The 20,118-nt window shown below is 46.2% G+C and overlaps 1 protein-coding gene across 26 annotated transcripts in view; it reads right to left on the reverse strand.

Moving 5' to 3' along the window:
• MSI2 (musashi RNA binding protein 2) overlaps positions 1-19,693 on the reverse strand; it is a 244,574-nt gene extending 224,881 nt beyond the window's left edge. For 17 of the 26 annotated variants that reach the window (XR_015260601.1, XR_015260598.1, XR_015260600.1 and 14 more), the window contains exons 1-5: positions 19,554-19,693; positions 19,304-19,344; positions 19,057-19,138; positions 18,607-18,691; positions 14,433-14,474 (exon numbers count right to left, since the gene is read on the reverse strand). Coding sequence is in view for 18 of the 26 variants with exons in the window: in XM_086762847.1 (XP_086618973.1) it covers positions 14,433-14,474; positions 18,607-18,691; positions 19,057-19,138; positions 19,304-19,344; positions 19,554-19,615 (312 nt within the window). In the remaining 8 variants the exon portion in view is untranslated. The remainder of the gene's footprint in view (positions 1-14,432; positions 14,475-18,606; positions 18,692-19,056; positions 19,139-19,303; positions 19,345-19,553) is intronic. The other 9 variants (XR_015260602.1, XR_015260604.1, XR_015260605.1 and 6 more) reach the window with 2 other exon arrangements.
• Positions 19,694-20,118: the final 425 nt, after the last annotated feature.

Genomic DNA, 20,118 nt, shown 5'->3' on the forward strand with positions numbered 1-20,118 from the left:
TATTCTAGGAGCCATCCAATCTGTAACGGCTTCTGGACCAGTCTGCATCTGATTTCAGGGCAAAGGCCAAGCCAAGAGGGAGACCCCACCAGGAACTCCTCCCTCCAGCTCTCCATTCATTTTTAAGGCCGTCTCAAAGATGAAAACAAAATGTTTTAGTGCTCACGGGGGCTAAACATCTAGAGGTCTAAAATGAAATACAACCTCCTTTCAAAGCCACTGATAGGCAAAAAGTATGTTCTTTAAAATATAACACTGGGGCAGGGGTGGGAGTCCTTCAGGACCAAAGGTTTCTTTTAAACCGACGCAAACAGAACTGCCTATTTTTCATGTAAATTTTTTTTTAATTATAATTGCTGCTGCAAGTCCAGCTACCCCTGTACGTAAAACCCTTTCCACATACATATTTTCCTTGGGGAAAAAAGGCTTATCCCCACAAAGGAGTATGAAATAAATTGCTTTACTGAAGGTTAATAATATCCTGTCGCCGTGGTAAAAGACTCAATTACAAAACCTTCAGAAGAGCTCCCAAGAAACTCATCTGCCTGCAGTGACAGAGGCTTAAATAGCCAAAACACACAGAAAGGCTAAGCACTTCCCAAACGAGAGGAAAAGAGGAAAAAGATGGGGGGGTTAAGTAAAAAACCTGGAAATTGGACACTCAAGGTTATTTAAAAAAAAAACCAAACAGACCCAAATACACACACACAACCCCTCTCTACACACACAATTCTCTATAATCTCAGCAAGAATTATGGCCTAGGGAGACCAGCACTAATTTTAGTATCAGATTTATTATGCAGCAGGGAGCAGAAATCAGTCAGGCCCATCTCTCACTCCTAATGGGCAGAACTAGATCACGCTCCGGGAAGGCTCCGCTGAAGAATAGCTCAGGCCTGGCGAAAAACAAAGCCCCTGGGGCTCCCCGAAGCACAAACACACTGCGTTCTTAGAAGCCACAATAAAACACAATGATACTCCTCATTTCTACAGCACTGCCTGCCAGAGGATCCCAAAGCACATGAATTAAAGCTTCCAGCACGCCTGGCAGAGGAGCCTGCAGCAGTGAGGGAGGACAGCACGGTCTTCAGGGCATTCATCGGGACCTAGAAGCCTGGGCTGCAATTTTTCCTCCTCTCCAGAGGAGCACACAGGTAAGTGCTCTGCGGGCGAAGAGCAGCACTGTTTCAAGAGCAGAGGGCTGATGAGTGCGTGCAGGGTGCTCAGAGCCGCAGCGGCTGTAAAAGCAGCATTTCACAGCAATGGAAGCAGACAGAGAGGTGAAGCACTGCTCAGACACAAGCACGGGGCACGCTGCCTCCTGCACGGCTTCCTCTTGCCACGCAGACAGCAAAACTCTTCAGCACTCAAGTTCACCAGCACACCTTCGCACAGAGCCCTGGGTTCAGCACTGCTTCATAGTCACACACACAGAGCCCCCCCAGAAATTAATCCAACCCTGGCAGTTCCATATCTGTTCCTTTCCTTGCCCCGTTCTACAGGAGCTGACTACAGGGTTTGAAGCATCAGTCGGGTGTTGAGTGGGTGTGCTGCATTCAGTCTATTCTTCTGGGCACCCACCCCTCCATGTTAAACATTTTATAGCCTATCCTTGTGTCTGCTTGTGCCCCTCCTCAGACTTTAAGCACCACTAGCATCATTCTTAAGATGCTTCAAATGCCCAGTGAAACCAGGCCTATTCCAAACAACTGTTCCTAATAAGCCAGCACAAGCTACAAAAGCCTTTTACAGAGGGTTTTCATGACTGACTCACGCCCTTCTCCAATGATGCAACACTAAGGCAATCTTCTCACATAGCTTCATCACCTTGTGGGGACTGGAGAAAACGCAGTTACTCACACAGCAGTGACCGTGGCACAGCCGGGACGCCAGCTTCTCAAACCCCACATCTCTCATCACCAACACCTGGAAACACGCGGCAGGCGGGTACAGCCCCAGCACCGCGTCGGGTTTAGAAGCACCCTCTCCCAAGGCACCAGCGATTCCCACTGTTTCAAGTACTGCAGAACACGTGAGCAGCACTTCTGTGTTCCACATCCATAAAACAAGAGTGATGACAATCACTTACCTCATCTCCATATGATAAGAATAAGGGTCAGATTTAAACTAGTTTAAGCCATTTCAGCACATAAGCCTTTTGTGAAAGTAGGATGCTGATGTCTCCAGGAACATATGACCCACAGACTTTGAACTCCATTTTGAATAAAGCTTTTCCAAGAACCATTTTTTTTTTTTCATTGGCAGCTCACTAAGATGAAGACCAGAAACTTTCAAAACATCGCTATCTCATTTTGATTTCAAACAGAGGATGGGCAGACGCACATCTCCAAAAGTGGCATTACCTACCCCTTTATGTATCTAGGCACTTCACTAGTAGTTTTCTGGTTTTGTTTTTAAAGCAACTTACAAGCTTTGCTTTGACCTGGTCTAATAGAAGTTAGTGGTTAACGCCTGCTAACTTCAGAGAAAGCCGAGACAATCATCACGGAGAAATTCAGAAAAGTCCACCAAAACCATACATGGCCAGTTGTGGTTTTCACCTGGTCCTAATTCAGTGCTACAGTAAATAAAAATGGACTTAAAAGTTTTGGACTCCTCTCCATCTATTTTCATCCTTCAAAATACCTGGTTTTTTGCCTCCAAATTTCAGAAAAAAAAAAATATATATATATATCTATATATATATAAAAACAGTTTCCCGTCCACCAAGTGCTTCCTCTACCCAAAAATCATCCACAAAACAGTTACCTTCTTAAGCCCCTACTGAAAAATCATCCACAAAACAGTTACCTTCTTAAGCCCCTACCCAAAAATCATCCACAAAACAGTTACCTTCCTAAAGTCCAAACTTAGCCCTGGAACATTCATGAACTGTTCACTGAGAGATGTGAGCTCAGAGCTTCTCCCTCCTCTCTCATTTATACCCGATGCCCCACCTCACCCTGAGCAGGTGACGGCAATGAAAATCAGGAGACTCTGAAACTGACCCCAGGCAATCACCACACCTGGCTGAAAAGCCTGAAGAGCAAAAGAGCCAGGGGCAGAAAAGAAAACAAGCAGATCCTAGTAACGCTGGCCTGGATCAAGGAAACCCAAACCATCTAAGCCTGTGCTCTATCTTGGGACTACTAACCTCAACACAAAATGCCAGAACTCTGCGTGTACCGCTCTTTCTACCGCGCTGGCTGCCAAGCAGCAGAAAGTCTCTCACTCAACATTTCTTGGGGCAGTGGAGATATAAAAGCCTCTTTAGAAAATGGGCACCAGATTACAGTTCAGGAATGCCACGTTAGATATAGTCACTGGATTAGTCACTGGATTAGTCACTGGATTGTACCAGCAGCGCAAGCTCCCCATCTGCAGAGCAGCACCATGTCGTGTACGCAGTCCTCTGAAGCGCCCAGCAAGTTCACCAAAAACTACCAGGCAGTTAATAGTTCCGATTTCAGATCTTTAGGCCTGCCAAGCAGCACAAAAAGAATCTTGCATACAACCACCAAATCACCTCTTCCTCTTTACAGCCCAGAGCATATTTTCACCACATAACCAGCACCAATAATCAGGCCAAGCAATTCAGGACTTGCTCTCTGATCTCTGTTCCACCTCAAGAAGCGCCTGGCAGCATCCATTTGTCTGCCTTGATCCAACGATCTCCAGTTCTCAGGAACACAAGACAAACAGGTGCCGTTGTCCTTCTCTCAGCTGGAGGAAATTAAGAACATTTCAAGGAAACAAAGGGAGGCACTCACCAAAGATGAAGGACTGCACCTGCCAAAGACCTCCAAGAACATTAACAAACAGCAAAATTTCTTTTGACCACGTCCATATAAGATGCTTACCCTGTCAACCACATTCCTTCAGCTGCAAGCTGGATGAAATAAGGTTTTATTTTCTGCAAGGACACTTGTCCTCTCCCACCTTTTTCTTTCTCCCATCATTTTCAAATGAATCAACACTTTATTTTACTTTCCACATATTGCAGGAGACCAGCATTACACAGCATCAGCTGAATAACGTTCTGCACACACTCTCATCAGCTTCATGTGTTCAGATGACAGTGATGGGGACTATAAAAGCATGAAGACAGATAATCACTGCTTATGTCTGCAATTATAGTTCCAATAAAGTTCCTTCATGGCTCTTTAGCATTAAAGCCTTCGGACTGATAACTAAATTGCTGTAATTTTTTTCCTATTCTATATTTTGTTCTTTTCCTATTGCATACAGACTTGATTGAGAGAGAAGAGAAATGCCCCTACTAAACTATCCACTGGAGACACCTACAAAATAGAGGTCCGGAAATCTAAACTGACTTCTAATAACTACAACAAAATCAAAGCCATGCTCACAAAACTTTGGGGCAATCATACCTATGGAGGACTTTCAACTACCATTTTATTTGATCTGGAAGACTGATGACATTAAGGATGGGATCAGATGAAAAAGAAGGGAAAAAAAATTAAAATCACACAACTCCCTCTTTGTACATAAATTGCCAGGCACGTCCCATGCATAACCTGCTGTTTCAATCACAGTTCACAGGATTAGGTGAGTCAGGAATTTAAAGCACAAAGGTACCGTGACTGGAGACTTCCTGCAGGTGCTTTTCACCACCATCCACCCACCCCCAGGATCCCAAGCCAGCTGGGGCAGGAAATCCCCGCTCGGCAGGCAAAGGGGGAACAGACACATGCAGGTACGGTGCCATGCTTTGCTCTGCAGTGGAAGCACATCAGGACGCACTCCTCGTCTGCGTAAGACGGAGAAACCACCGCAGCCATCCCTTCAAGCTCCAACAGGGAGGAATGACAGGCCACACAGAGAGAAACGGGTACGGTCCTGCAGCACAAAGGAGAAAGCCAGCTTCCAGGAGCTGGACCATGGGGGCGGAGGAGCGTGTGGCATGGCTGAGAGCCCAGCTCTGTGGGAAAGAGAGGAGCCAACGCTTATCTGGAAGCAGAGGGACTCCAGGACACCTGCAGCTTAGCGTGCTTCCTCCTCTCCTCTCGTTACTGAGGGCACCAGGATCGACCCCACACTGGAACGCGCTTCTGAGCCCATTTAAATCCACTGCCAGTCTCCCTCCTTGCCTCCCAGCAAACAAGCGCTGTGCCCCAGCCCCCACACTAGTTTCTAACCACCATGTGACCGGCATTAGCCATAATTCATACCACAAACTACCTTTCACATGCTGTGGCCTAGCCTCCTTATCTCGCTTCCCCCTCTGCAAAGCCTCGCCTCACCACCGTTCGGAAACCCCAGCGTATGGCAGGAACATCAGGACCCAGCAGTTACAACCTCCCTGGTGCAGCAAAGCACTGGCGCTCCAGTCAGGGCCTCCCTTAAACATTTTCCAATCAAAAGTCATTAAAAAACAAAAAAACCCCTCAGTTTAACCCCTCAAAAACAAGTCACATAAAGAGCTGGCAGCATACGATACCGCTTTGTTTCACACACTTCCTTCCCAACGTCCAGGGACGCTGCCAACATCTCTTTCAGACAGAGGCAGCCGTTTACCGTGCGGGTAGCGAACCTGGCTGCCAGGAAACGGCTGTGTCCTCTGCCACGCTGAGTTGCTCTGTTGCCCTTTTTTCCTCCAAACTTTGCCTTCCCAGGCTCAACAGCAGTACCAGCCCCATCAGGGCCTTATTTGGGTCACCACACGCTACACCAAGACCGACCAAACTCTTACTGACTGCAATGCTGTGCTTCCTCAGTGGTCAAACCCAGCTAAGAGCGGTCCCGGGACATTACCACAGCAGGTTTTGCAAGGGGCTTTTTCACTAAGTACTACTTGAACAGGGCAGAGTTCCAGCGTTAGGTATGCTGCATGTTCAGGAGGCCACTCATCCAGGGCTGAGCTCTAAAGCTGACCCAAACACCTTATACTAGAGACTTTTTGAGGAGAGGGTGCCCCAGCCACAAGAACTGGACATCTTTCGTCATAGTTGGCTCAGCAGGGCTCGTTCGTATCTCACACGAGACATCTCTCAGGGATGCTCAGGACACGGCAGAGAGCAACAGCCTGACCCTGTCCAACACGACGGTCGGTTGCAGCCCCGCACCAAAAGGTGAGGCAATACCCCCGTGGCCTCAGAAAACTCCTATCGTATTTCACATCTCAGCATTAACTTCAGATTTCTTTTCAATGTTTCATGTTCCCTTCCACAATTCACTGAGCACGCAGCACTGCTATAGGCTTTGTAGGTCTCCCAAATGCAACACCATTTAATTTCACCTGCGAATTTCCAATCTTTATACTCATTTAAAACACTCTGCAAACCCTTTGCAAAAGGAAAACTGTTCAGCCTATGTATCAGGCTCTGTGCACAGCTCGAGCTCAGAGCAGGGAACAGCACCAACGCATCTCTGAACGTACATGATTGATAGCATGGCCAAATGGAAAACTACACAGAAGTTTCACTCTTTCAGTAAGCACTGCAGAAAAATCCCTAGCCACGTCCCCTTCAGCAACACCTTTTTCCAGCAGTGCAACGAACAGCAGACCTGCCAGCACTGAGGGCTTGCAGCTGACAAGCTTCTGCCAGAAACCAAGCCTCTGACTTGAGCAATACCTCCCAGGCCAGTGGGATTTATGGATGCCTGGGACAAATGCTCAGCTCCTTGTAACCTCTTTACACACCACACCGAACTTCGGGAAGATTCCTGAACAATGTCTATTCAGCAATCGCTATAAAAACCTCTACTGACTATCTAGCAGGCATTCTGTTTCCACCAGCATTCAAGAAGCTGTAAGTCTTGTTGGCACTTCACAGTCCCCATTTTAAATAAATCAAATTTTCAAAACACTTCTTCACCCTGTGCTCCTTACCTTCTCTTTGATACAAAACTGACCCACGGAACAACATAAGGATGAGCTCAGAGTCAGGAATACTAAAACACAAATTAAACCAGCACAGCGCAGGTTTGGAGACACTACTGAATAATTTTGTATCCTCGGTGCAACACCAGCCCTCCAAACGACCCAGGGCTGAACCAAGAGGACTGGAGCCACACCAGGACCCTGCGCGTGTTCTCAGCCAAAGAGGCCTCGCTCCAGCCGTGTCTCGTAGTTGTATGGCACATATAGAGGAAAATAAAACCAACAGGACTTAACAACTTCAAACCCTGGGAACTACTTAATTCACTAGATATTAGTTTCTTTCCCCCACCCCACCATTCTCCTTCCCACCTGCCAGGCCACCTCATTACTGTCACTCTGCATCAGCTCTTGCTACAGTAGTTCTCTTGGACCTTTGCCCCCTTAGTCAGCTTGAAACCTCTTCCCTATTGTACACCAGAGTCAATGGGAAATTAATGCAAGTCTTTGCTGAGGGGTGGGAAGGGCAGAGGCAACGACGCTTTCTGCTGCTGTCAATACTTCTTTTCCTTCACCCTTCTTGCCACATATGCTTCACCAACATATTAAGAAGCCTCATCTACATTTAACTGTGCTTGCTGAGGTCTCTGGAACTATTCCTCGTGCAGAACTGTGTAAGTCTTAGCAGGGTTAGTAGGGTCCTTCTTTGTAATACAAAGTTCCCCAAGTACAATCTTAAATTAAGTCTACTCGATCATAACAATACACCCAGCTGCCGATGGCCCAGCACGAGGAATGACTGAGCAGGGCAGAAGAACTTCCTAACATTCTTCAGGTTTTCTCTGCACTCAAAAAATAAAGGAAGTATTTTCAACAGGAGAGCAGCAAAACGCCAAAGTTTAGAAGTAACTTATTAATACCGCATGCTGATCTGACTACATAGAGCCACATTAACTTTCAAATTACTCAGCAAACCACAATTTCTACAGCAATAATATCTCAGAAACCTAAGCCACGTTGAACACTACTCACATAGTTTAGAGAAATATTCCAGTGACTAAGGCAAATAGAATGCCATTGCAGGGCTAGAGACTAAATCAAGCTTAGACAATGATTTATTTTTTTTAAGTCTGATGGTACACTGACCTTGCAATCACTTTTTTGAGGAAACAGCGGATTAATATTTTCTTTGAGTGAGATCCTCTGGTGGAGAAGGAAACACGTGAGAGAGATGAAACTGGCTATCTCTGAAAGAGAAATGATGGGACTGACCATATACAAAGTACCGTCAAGTACAGAAAGTAATCTTTTAATCTCTTTCTGCTACAGGCTCCACAGTTCAACAAAGTATTTAATAACGTGCTTTTAGTCCCTCCTGATTCAGCAAAGCACTTACCCACATGTTTATGCCAACTTAAGTATATGCTTAAGTGCTTTCACACAATAGGGACTGAGAAGGTTCAGGCCCTGCAGATGAACCATTTTCTGAAACAAGTCGTTTTTTCCTAAGATGACTGGCTCTATTTACAGCTTCTCCTCCCTTTATAGCATGACCCAAAACGTGTCTAAAGAAAACACTAAAATACAACTGAAAAGTCAAATAACTATTAGGAACAGCAAAGACATCTAAGTATGGCTTAATGAAATGGAAGAGTAGTTCTTTTTCCTTCTCAACATAACATACATCCTGATCTACACATACCACGTTCCCCTGTTTCACTAGCTCTCCTCTAAAAATAAGTTAGAAGTTCCCTTAATGCTTTGGATTTCTCAACATTTATGAGACTATCACCAGAGTCAACAGGCTAAAAAAAGCACCCATTAGCATTAACTGGCCTGTCACTGGCAGTGACAAATAAATGAATTTGATGGTTTTAGATCAGTCATTAGTAGACCTACCCCTGGGCTGATAAAGGCTCAGCACTTTGCAGACGAGATGTACTCAATCTGGAAGCAGAGAAGAACGCACAAGGGTGTTAGTGTGCTGCTCTTCTCCCACTTCCCTGACCTCCCTCATTTTGCACCCTTTCCTGGCATATCCAAGCAGCAAGAGCTCAGTACAGAAAAGTTACCTGGTAGACACTATTAAAAATAACCCAACAATACAGAAAAGCACAGGGAATGTAGAATCCCCTTTAAAAACAAAACCAATCTCAAGTTAGATGATGTTCAATTTTAATTTTTAGTTAGCAGTAAATCAAGGGGAAGAAGACTACGTTGGGACTGTTCTTAACATGAAAGACATCCTTAGGCAATGATAATGGAAATACATATTTTACACAAGTACAAGACAGTCTGCGGGGATTAGGGAACGCGGGAACAAGCTACCTGAGTGGCTGGGGAAAAGAAATAAACGTTTACATCTCAAAAACAAAAACACTACAAAATCCAGCTCAGCTTTCGCTTCTGACAAAACTCACTGCACTCCACAGCAACATCTTCCTCTGGCTATCAGCATCCAAGAACAGAGATCACGCTCTGCCTCAAACAGGTTGCAGAGAGCAAGAATCTGAGCGTTTCAAAATCCTGATCCTCTACTACCTGAGAAGACCTGGGCTGATTAGCCAAGACTCAGACTCATCAACTGTTCCGTCTGACCACCCGATGCCAGAGGGAGACAAATTCCAAGAGCAGTTTACCCTGGACAAGGGTTCCGTGTCAAGGCTGGTTGAACAAGATACCGAACGCTGGCCATCAACCACAAAGAAATCCCTCATACCATCTGGTAAGGACTCCATATTACTCTGTACACAGAAGAGACAGTGATATTATCAAGGTACACATTACGCCCAATGCCAAGAGCAGGAAATACTTCCTCTCTCACTCCATCCAGATCTGCAGGGGAATTTTTAAAAGGAAAAAAAAAAAAGCAAAAAACATAGGGAAAATGCCTGACCTTGCTGCTCTTTACAGCCTGGTGGGGAAGGAAGGGTGACAGGAAAGGAGAATCCCGAGATTTGCTAGTGTGTTCAGCTCACATTCTTTTGAAAAGGACTTCAAAGTCTACCCAGTACTTAAAATAAGATGGGAAGTAGTGGGACTAACCTGGAGGAGCTTACAGGCAGAAGCAGAGGAGGAAACAAACAACAGAACTCTTGATTTTCAAGGTCCATCATTTGCTTTAGAATAAAATCTCTCCCTGCTGCTCTGCTTCATGCTTATCAGGCAGCCAAGGGACGCAGACACCCCACCCACAGCTAACTTAATTGGAATCAGACACCCAAATCCACTGGTTAGCTTTAAAAAAAAAATCCCCCAGGTTAGCCTGGGTGTTATTCCAAAAGGGCATGCCCTCCATTTGCTGCTCTGGAACAGCCAGCTTCACGTGGGTTTAACCAGGCAACTCGAATGAAAGGAGAGTTGTTGACACTCTGTTTTTCACCAAAGGAGGAACAGATGTGCACAACTGCACCTCTTATAGTCCAAGTGCCTGGCCAGACAGGAAACCAGCTAGTCCACAGAAGAGGTACGCACGGTGCACAGATACACTGACTGGCTGCAGCACAGGATGCCAGAACCCGTTATCCCTTCTGCACTGTCCTCTGCTAGAATAAAATACCTCTTAAATAAAAAACAACAAAAAAAAAAAACCAAAAACCACACACACATGGGTATTCAGCATCACTATCTGACTGTCAGACAAAAGGTTTCCCTCACCAAATAAAGCCCCTTTACTATTTTGTGACCCAATGGTCACCAGAATACTGTCCCTGACCCAGGCAGATCAGAGCCCCAATTGTAATACGCAATCTTCACAATCACCACCTCTGCTCTGAGTCATGAGCAGACAGGACACTGGACATCCAGCGCCCAGCCCACGCCACCGGGCCACAGGAGCAGCTCCCGTAGCCAGCAGCAGCAGTTGGCTCGCCCTTTTTATTTACCGACCATCAAAGAGCAAGGATACGGCTACACTCGGCAGGTCACATACGCAACGCTAATGAATGCCACTGCCAGTGGTTCCAGCCTGCTGACCTGCCGCTGCAATTCCCAACCACATGCACTATGTCCCTGCAGGAAGCGCAGGGAAGAACAGGCACCTCTGCCCCATCCTGCAGGGACCTGAGCACCAAACACAACTCAGTGGGTAGCCTCACTAACTGTAAACTTTGAAGTTTCACCTGCAGCTGTTTCATACATGGCTTTGCATGACAAAGCATCCAAACTTCTATACCAGTAAGACAAACGAAGACATTTTTGTAGCCAATGTGAATCTTCTTTATGGACTGAGGCTGCTGTCCTTTTGCTCTTCAGCTTTGGTTTGTTTCCCAAATAAATCCCCAAGGCAGGGGGGTGAGGGTGGAAATTGCTTACATTTGAAAATATCTAATGAGCATGCTAAATTTGATAAGGCTTCTCCAACCTAATATAGCAGGTAATGTCAGAACTGACAGGCTATGTATATTAAAAAGTCAAATTATCATAGTCCTAGGTATGCAAAAGGGAGTGCAAAACTATTAACCCCCCCCATCACTGCTGCTGTTTAAGGATTTTTAAGTCAGCAGAGTTATAAATGATCAACTGTTACAGAGCGCCTTCCAGCACTTGGAAGCAAGACAGATTTTTATCAAGAAACAGCAGCCACGAGAAAGCACACGTATATTCTTTTCATCTCGCTGTTAGCCATATACCAGAACCTCAACAAGTTAAACCCCTGACGCAGATTTCCTAAAACAATGGCTTCAAGTCGTCCTGGACTTCATAAAGAGAGCAGGATTACACATCACGGTGTAATCCACTGGAGGCAATCACCAAGGATTTTCTGTGAGGGTCATTCTAAGAAAATCAGGGAAGAATGCTCTGCTGTTACAACCTGCCACTTCTTGCTCAGTAACCAATTTGCATCACCAGAGAGGTGTCAAATCACGGAGATGCAGTTTAAAAAACCCAAAAGAAAGCATTTTACTGGGCTGTGGCTTGAAAGGGGAAGACTAGCCAATTAAAGCAAATCTGAAAGGGGGAAGGAATCAGCACAAATTATTGTGCGCGCACAAATAAGTGAGCGTGACCCTGCAGAGCATGGGATCCGGCCAAGGAGGCGAACGCAGCCCCAGAGCCGGCGCAGCCGCTGCCCACTGAGGAGTCCACCACGCCAGGCAGGCCACGCAGGCTCCGGAAGGAATGGGCTGCAGGGGAGCGCTGCCAGAACGTCCCCACTTCCACCGCAGCACCCCACCAGGTGGGTGGAAAGCCAGTAAGACCACAGAAAAAAAGCCCAGTCCCCATTTTGTTAAACACACCAGAAAGGAAGACTACCCGGAGGCAGGTTGCGGGGAGAAGTCTCCCCTCGCACCTAGAGAGACAGAAACATTTCATTAAATGCCATTAATCTCTACAGACCCAAGCATTAGCTAGTTAATTAGACTAAAGTACAGTCACATTTTAACTCTGAGCATTTGCTATTCAACTGGGATAAATGAACCACTGAAGTCCAAAACCTTAATTCAGTATCTAATTAAAAAAAAAAAAAAAACAACAAAAAAAAAAATCCAGATTATGAAATGCTGCCCAGAGTAATACATCAGAGTTGATGTAAAATCTGTTCTTTACTGCATCTGATTTTCGCCGATTCCCTGATAAGACTCCTTTCAATCTCCAGGTTTTCTTCAAGTGCCCTGCAGAAATCCCAACACTCGAGAGAGGACAAGTGCAAAAAGCGGGAACAGACACTGCTGACCTCTCCAGAGAGAGCAAGATCCTGCTCAGAGCGGAATCCAGCCTACGTTCCAGGATTTGCCCCACACTTGAAAGATGTCTGTCACCAAACACAAGCAAAACAAACAAACCCCCCACCACGGAACAAAAACAAACAAATAAAAAAAAAAAAAACACCAACCTATGTGGGTAAAAAAATGCCCTTTGTAAGTGACCTGATTTTGCATTCTTTAACCCGAAAATTTAACTCGCTAATATCCTCAGCGTAAGACATGCCCTGTTTTTTTTAACTGTTATAGAAGAAATCACATGGGACAGCTTAACAGCTCTGTTGTAAGCGTTATAAACTTTTACAAATAACACTGTAGAAACAGATAACTGGTAATTGAAGACAGTTTAAAATGTAAATAAGCCTTTAAAAGGTATTGGGAAGGGAGAAAGAACAGGCACGGTGCAAGATCATCTTCATTCTTGAATTATTAAACCCTTCAAAAATCTGATGACTTTAAATTGTATCTTAAAGACAGCATCAATCCAACAAAATAACCGAGAAGCCACAAATCCTACAAACTATAAACTCTTGGCTTAGCACAGAAGCAAGCCAGGCACACCATTATTCACTAATTAGTTATTAGATATATCCCATGAAGAAAAGTACTTCTAAATATTTGACAACATCAGTTTGGTTTAAAATTCTGCAAGTAGGCTGTTGGGTTTGGGGGATTTTTTTTTTTGTTTGGTTTGGATTTTTTCTCTTTGAGAGAAATCACTAGCATCTCTCCTGGTATACGCCTAGGGTTTTTAAACTGCTTGCTTTCATGAGGAGATATATGCAATAAAATTGTTAGGTAGAATTTGTTCAGGTAGTCTCACGTCACCAACTTTAAACCACTTTTCCTTACTCACTTGCACCCACACCTTTGAAGCCTTGTCTTTCTACTTTTTAACAACACCAAAGTAAGCCAAGATGATTGGAGTGTATACAAGTGGCACGCAGCAGCTAAATTAAGTTCTTCCAACAGACTCTCAAAGACAAATTAAAAAAAAAAAATTAAAAAGTCAATTTCAACAGTTTTCTTTCATCCTCTGGTTTTCAAAATCCAAATACAACTAACTGCACATTTGGATCTGAAACAGATCTGCTGCTGGTTTTGTTAGGCACAGCCTAAAGAGCAACAGCCACTTCTATTCCATAAGCAACTCCTCCAGAAGAAACGGCACCCAGCGACATTTCAGAGCACGCATGCAGACAGACGTTCCTCTGCACATGGCTACAGCCTCTTTGTCCCAAGGTAGGAAACCGGCCGCTCCACAGCCAGAGCGCCCTGGAAGAAGAAGGTCACTGCTCCAGCCGGCCTGATCGGATCAGACTTAAAGCTCATTGTTTTACTCTTCTTGCAAAAGAATACACCGTGGCCTGAAGAGTTCAGAGCTTCATCCAAAACTCGCTATCCAATGCTTATTAGTCTCCAAACATATCTCTGAAGTTATACAAAAGAAAATTTGCAAACAATGAAGGCAGAGATACATTCCCATCCATCACAACCACAGAACTGAAAAGCTCAGCTCAAAACAAGCCTGAAGTCTGCACTTAATCCAAACGCTCTATCATAAACACCATGCAAAATATATTGCAGAAAATAGCATAACAAACGCAAGTAACACGGCAACAGTATCTGACTAGAACTAGAGAAGGCTCTGCTTTTCAGCCAGCCGCAGTGACCGGGACCCTGCGAGGAGACAGTTAAACCAGAGACACGTAATATCGCACACAGCAGCTCTCCTGTAGTTTCACAGCCATACGCTGATACCCTTAAGACGCCATGCACTCCGGCTTTAAAAGCTTTCATTGCCAATTCCCTGTTTGAAACCTGAACTGCCTGGCAACAATGATTCTCTGTGTGCCTAAAATCCTATTATCGATCCTCCTACTTACCTTAGGCTGTGCTCGTCGGGGAAATGCAACTTTAGGGTCAATCTGAGGAAAAAGAAAGGGGAAATCAACAAGACAGCTTTTGTTGTCAATTTAATTTTTTTTTATCACTGAATTATTAATCCCTCATTTCTCAGGCTTGTAATTCAGCACACTGGGTCATCTAGAACTTCCCTGGAACTGATGGCTCACAGTCTGGGTTTGCCTGGGGTTTTTTTTTTTGGCAGGGGAGGGAGACGGGAAGAAAGGAAAAGAACATCTCCTCTGTACACCTCCTACATCATCTTCTGGGCAACAGTCTCTGCTGGTGCTTGAGAAGCTCTGTGTCAGTCTCTGGGTGCTGCCCCTGCAACCAAAACTGCACGCTAAACGTGACCTCTGTGGGTTCCTGATCCAGATTTTAACCTGTTGTTTCTGACACCTGCACCTGCCTTCAGTTGGGTTTGGGGTTACTTTGTTTTTATTCTTCTGCTTTGTTTTCTCAACTGACTAGCAACACCACACAAAAGAGGCAAAACACAAAGTCAAATCATTCACATTTCAACTATTAAAACTAAAACATTAGAAGGTCTACAGGATTATCCTTCAGAACAATATGCCAAATTGATCTGGTCTGATCAAATAATATGAGAGAAATGAAAGACCTCAAAGGGGTATTTATGGGAAGGGGAGGAAGAGAGGAGAGCAAGACACAAACAAAACCTACAGGCATTTTAAACCAGAAGAAATCAAGTTCTTAAAAAATATCTTCCATGAAGGAGTTATCTAAAGTATTCTCGAACAAAGCACGCCACCACAGACACAAAAAAGGAAAAGGAGGAGATATTAAAAAAATAAATTAAAAAATCTTGGTTTTACCCCATGCTCCCCTGATTTAAGATGCAGCATTGACCGCCATTGCGCTGTGTAAGTTAGACAGCATGTCCACTCTGCAATCCCAAAATGCTAATTCTGCAATTTTAAAAACAACTTCCACATGGGTCATCTTTAAAAAGAAACTCCTCTCTACCTTTCAAAAACGACTTAAAAGCAAAAATACACCATTGCAGGGGAATGTCTGGATGTAAATAAAAATCATGCCTGTTAAACAACTGCCCATCTTAAATTGTCATCTTTAAAAATTATTGCAATAAAATGTCTACGTGCTGCTGATTCCACCTCTGGTTTTCAGCAGCATCTGCACGCAGACACGTTCTAAATGAACAGTCCAGAAAAGGCTTTTTAGAAGGACTAAATCCTACCTTAACTGTGTGACTTGTGACTGCTTTCAGCATCATCTTTGACTACATGACAAACCGATGAAACTAAACCTGATTTTTACAAACAGAGGCTTTAATAATTTGGGTTTGGTTTTTGTTGGGTTTTTCCCCCCTCAAGCTAACCCCGATCAGGAAAAGGAGATGTTTCCATTTGGTATTGTTACTGCTGTGGTGATGAATATTCCTGTCACTGATAGATAACCACGGGCCTCTTCTAAAAAGCAGTTTTACTCAATTAATTTTGTCAAAATTGGAAATAGCACAAACATTTGATGTGCAACTGATAAACTGATCTGCCTACATCAGATACAAATGTTGTATCTTTTTTAGGACACACCTGAGAAATGAGCGATTACATGCCACTTTATCGTTCAAAAAGCATAAAAAGTAAAATTCTTTCTCTAGAAATCTAACCTTTTCATAGAGATTAACATTATCTACAAATATATTCAGCACTGACTAGGCATTTGTCTACTGGGGAAATACAACAGGTACGGATTTTCCACATCGATACCCAAAGGTGCAGGCAAATATGCACGTTCCTACATTTGCTCCAAGAGTAGAAGTTTTCCCAACAAAAAATAGCAGTCCCACCAGAAGGACATCATTGCAAAGTCCCACTGGTAAAAAGTTGCAAGAGCCATTGAACTCTAAAGCAACACATTTATTTTCTGAAGGTCAGTTCAAAGAACATGGAATTCTTTGCACCACAGCGACAGCCCTTCTTAAAGAACTGAACTTTCCTTCACAAAACCTTTTGGATAAACACCCCCAGCATTTTCAGATGAACACTACTAGCAATCAACGTGGCAAATCCATACCTTTTGCATATCCCTGTCAACTATTTAAACAACAACCAAAAAAAAAATTAAAACAAACAAACAAACAAACAAACTTCTACCAAAAAAAAAAAAAATTAGTTAGTTAGGTACAATTCTACTTACTGTATCTACAAGTCCTCTAGGAAATGACTATAATACTATTTCTGATATGAATGGCCATTACCTAAACAAAGCTTTTAACGTAACTGTAAACAAGAGCGACGTTTCCATGCCAATACCCAACCGATCTGCCTCCTGTGCTGAACGTTGAAACAGAGTCAAATGCTATGTTATACTAAAGAACAGTTACTATAATACGTCTACAAATAAACGGCTGAAAGGGAACCTGCCTAGCTTTATGCTTTACTTTTAGGCTGCGTTACTGATTCTAAGGTCGATTTCTTATCTAGATTGATTCAGTTATTATCACACAATCAAAACTGAAGCAAATTTGTCCCGGTCAAGCTTTTCACCCCTCCCCCTGAGAAGAGCAAATTAACACATTGCAGGGACTAGACTGTGATACAGGAAAAAAAGCTGGGGGAGGACCTAATTATAGTCAGAAATATGACAGGGTGTCCTCCCATGATTCATTTTTTTTTAAAACCCTCGTTGAAGATACTGTTTGCCTTTGTTCTCCTTAGCTAAATTTATCTTTAAAAACACATAGAGAATATAGCTGTACATGAAAAGTCTGGCGAGTTTAATCTCAGGAGCACAGTTGAATCAGTTATCTTACCATATCTGATTAAACCTAAAATCAAATTATTAAGGCATGTGAAAGCACGGGCTACGTGTTCAGACAAGCCCAGCAGAATTTGTAGGTCGAATTAAAACACCAGATTCCACCTGCTTCTATGAGAGCTTTGGGCTTTTTGATTTCATATAAATTACATTTAAAAAAAAAAAAATCATAAACTCTTGTTTGCTCCCTGCTTCCTCCATTCTTCATTTAACTATAATCTCATACACACAGGCACATGCACGACGTTCCAGCACCGAGACAGGATTCCTCCTAACACCGTGCTCGTATTAACATAAAACCTTTACGATCCAGAATACACACTATAAAAGACAGTGACAGCAACGAACACATTCGATAGGTTCGGCAGAAGCTCTCCGCCACACAGTTAAACCGACACGATCCTTCCCTTCCCAAAACACGACCCCCCTCAGACTGATCGGTACCAAAGCAATAATGACCTCTACCAGTGTCCTTCCCCCCTCCCCTTCCAGGTTTGCTGAGGCTTAAAAATTGTAACAAAGTAAGAGGCAGGAAAACTTCATCCTTTTCCACAGCAGAAAAACAGGGCCTACAGCTACACATGCCTGATGCCTTTTGTGTGACCCAATACTGAAAACGCCGTATCAGGTCAAGGGGCAAACCTACATCGGGTTTTTTTTAAGAAGAAAAACAAAAGCAAATGTGACATTTATTAAAAAATAGATCAGCTGAACCTCACGAGCATTTTCACTCTGTTATCCACTGGAGACTGAGAGTAGCAAAAAGCTCCGGAGAAACAACAACAAACCAGGACTGGTGCCTCTCTGGCACATCCAGGCTCCAGCTCTCGCCTAGCCTTCGTAAATGAACGTGCCTGTTTCATAAGGGCCCCGACATCACAGGCCAGGGGATCGCTCCAGAAAAAGACTTTGGGAAATGACACCAGCAGCAGCTTTTATGATTTGACAACAAGTCACTCCCACCTTGAAACACGCGCACCAATAAATAAATAATCAATCAAAAGAAGCAGAAAGTTCCCTGCAGAAAGCATTCTGCTGCGGAACACCAAAAAAAAAAAGTTGGATTTTACTCTAGTTTTTTCAATGTCACCACTCAATAAAATGTAAGGCTGGGGGTAAATTCAGATTTAAAAACCAGAAAGTTACCGCTTTTTGTAACTTAAAGGTGCACTCTAGGGGAAAAAAAGCAAAAACCCAGCCACGCAAAGCCCCGGTTCAATGACAGCTTGACACGGCCCTGCAAAAATCCACCCGAAGCCACAGCCGTGGGCGAGGGGCGCAGGGTCCCCGTAAGGCCGCCTGTCCCCGCCGTGCCAGCGCGGCGGCCGGAGGGCAGCCCCACGCAGGACCTACCGTCTTGGAGTCCAGCTCGTGGTGCGGCTGAGCCAGGACTTTGTCTACACTCGCCGGATCCGCGAACGTAACGAAGCCGAAGCCTCTGCGAGAGACAAAGAGCAAGGGGATGGGGAGAGGAGGCGGGGGGGGGGGGGGGGGGGGGTGACGAGAAATAGAGGCAAGGAGAGAAGTCATAAAAATAAATCGCGCTTTCCTCCCCCCTCGCCTTCCCCAAAGCCTCCGGCTCCGAGCGCGGGCGGCCCCGGCACCTCTCCGCCTTCACCGGCCGCTTTGTTTCCTCCTCCCGGCTCGGAGGGATGCGGCGCGAGGAGCCGGCTCTAAGAGCCCCACGGGCCACGCGTGGGGTGGGATTGGGATGGAGGGGCGGGGGGCACGGCGGGGTGTCCACCCGCCCCAGCGGCAACTCGCGAAGTTTGTCAACCCGACTCGGGTGGGCGGCAGTTTTACCTGGAGCGCTTGGTGGTGGGGTCCCGCATGACCATACACTCTCTAATTTCTCCGAATTTGCTAAAATAGTCTCTAAGGCTGTCTGCGGAGAGAGAGAGAAGCAGAGAGGCAGAGGAGGGGAAGGGGGGGGGGCGCGGGCAGGCCCCGGCGCGGCGGGACGCGGCCCACGCGGGGCGGGACGCGTGGGGAAGAGAGAGCGGGGGGAGGGGGGTGGGAGCCGCGGCGGGGAGGGGGCGGCGGTCCTTACCTGGTGAGGTTTGCCAGCTGAGGCCGCCGATGAACATCTTGCTGGAGGGAGAGAAGAGAGCGGAGTTGAACGCCGGTGCGGGATCGGCCATTTTGACGGGGCACCTCACGGCGGCGCGGAGGGGCGCGGAGGGGAGCGGCGAGGAGCGGGGCGGGGGGGGGGGGGGGGCCGGCCGAAGGGCCCGTCGGCCGGCCCCCCCCCGCCCCGCTCCTCGCCGCTCCGCTCCGCGCCTTGCCGCCCGCCGACTTACCCGGGGTCGTGCTGCGCCTCGCCGGGGCTCCCCGAGGTAGCCTGGCTCCCGTCCGCCTCCATGGCCGCGCGGAGCCCGCAGCGATCCGCGCCGAGCGAGAGCCCCTGCGAGGACCCCCCCTGCCCGCCCAACCCGCCCCCCCCCCCCGGCCCGGCTCCGGCTCGCTTCTCCTCCGGCTGCTTTTTTCCCCTTTCCCTTCCCCCCTCCTCCTCCTCCTCCTCCTCCTCCTCCTCCTCCTCCTCCTCCCTCCGCTACCGGAGGATCTCACTGGAGAGGCGCTGGGGAAGCAGCCAGATCCGTCACACGTGGGATCGGCTTAGCTCAGCGCCGCGCCGGCCCTCCCTCCCCCCGCCACCATCCTCTCCTCCCTCCATCCCGCACCGCCTCCCTCTCTCCCTCCCTCCCCGCCCCCGCGCCACGGGGCGGGGCCCGCCGCCGTCGTCGCGTGGCCCTGCCCCGACGTCAGCGCCGCGCGCGCGCGCCCGCCCGCCCGCACAGGAGCGAGCGCCCGCGAGCGGGAGGCGCGCGATGCAGGCGGGAAAGCGAGGAACGCCTCGCTCTGGGC

Source organism: Chlamydotis macqueenii, chromosome 19, assembly GCF_036417535.1.
Source record: "Chlamydotis macqueenii isolate bChlMac1 chromosome 19, bChlMac1.mat, whole genome shotgun sequence".
In the NCBI taxonomy this organism is placed as follows: domain Eukaryota; kingdom Metazoa; phylum Chordata; class Aves; order Otidiformes; family Otididae; genus Chlamydotis; species Chlamydotis macqueenii.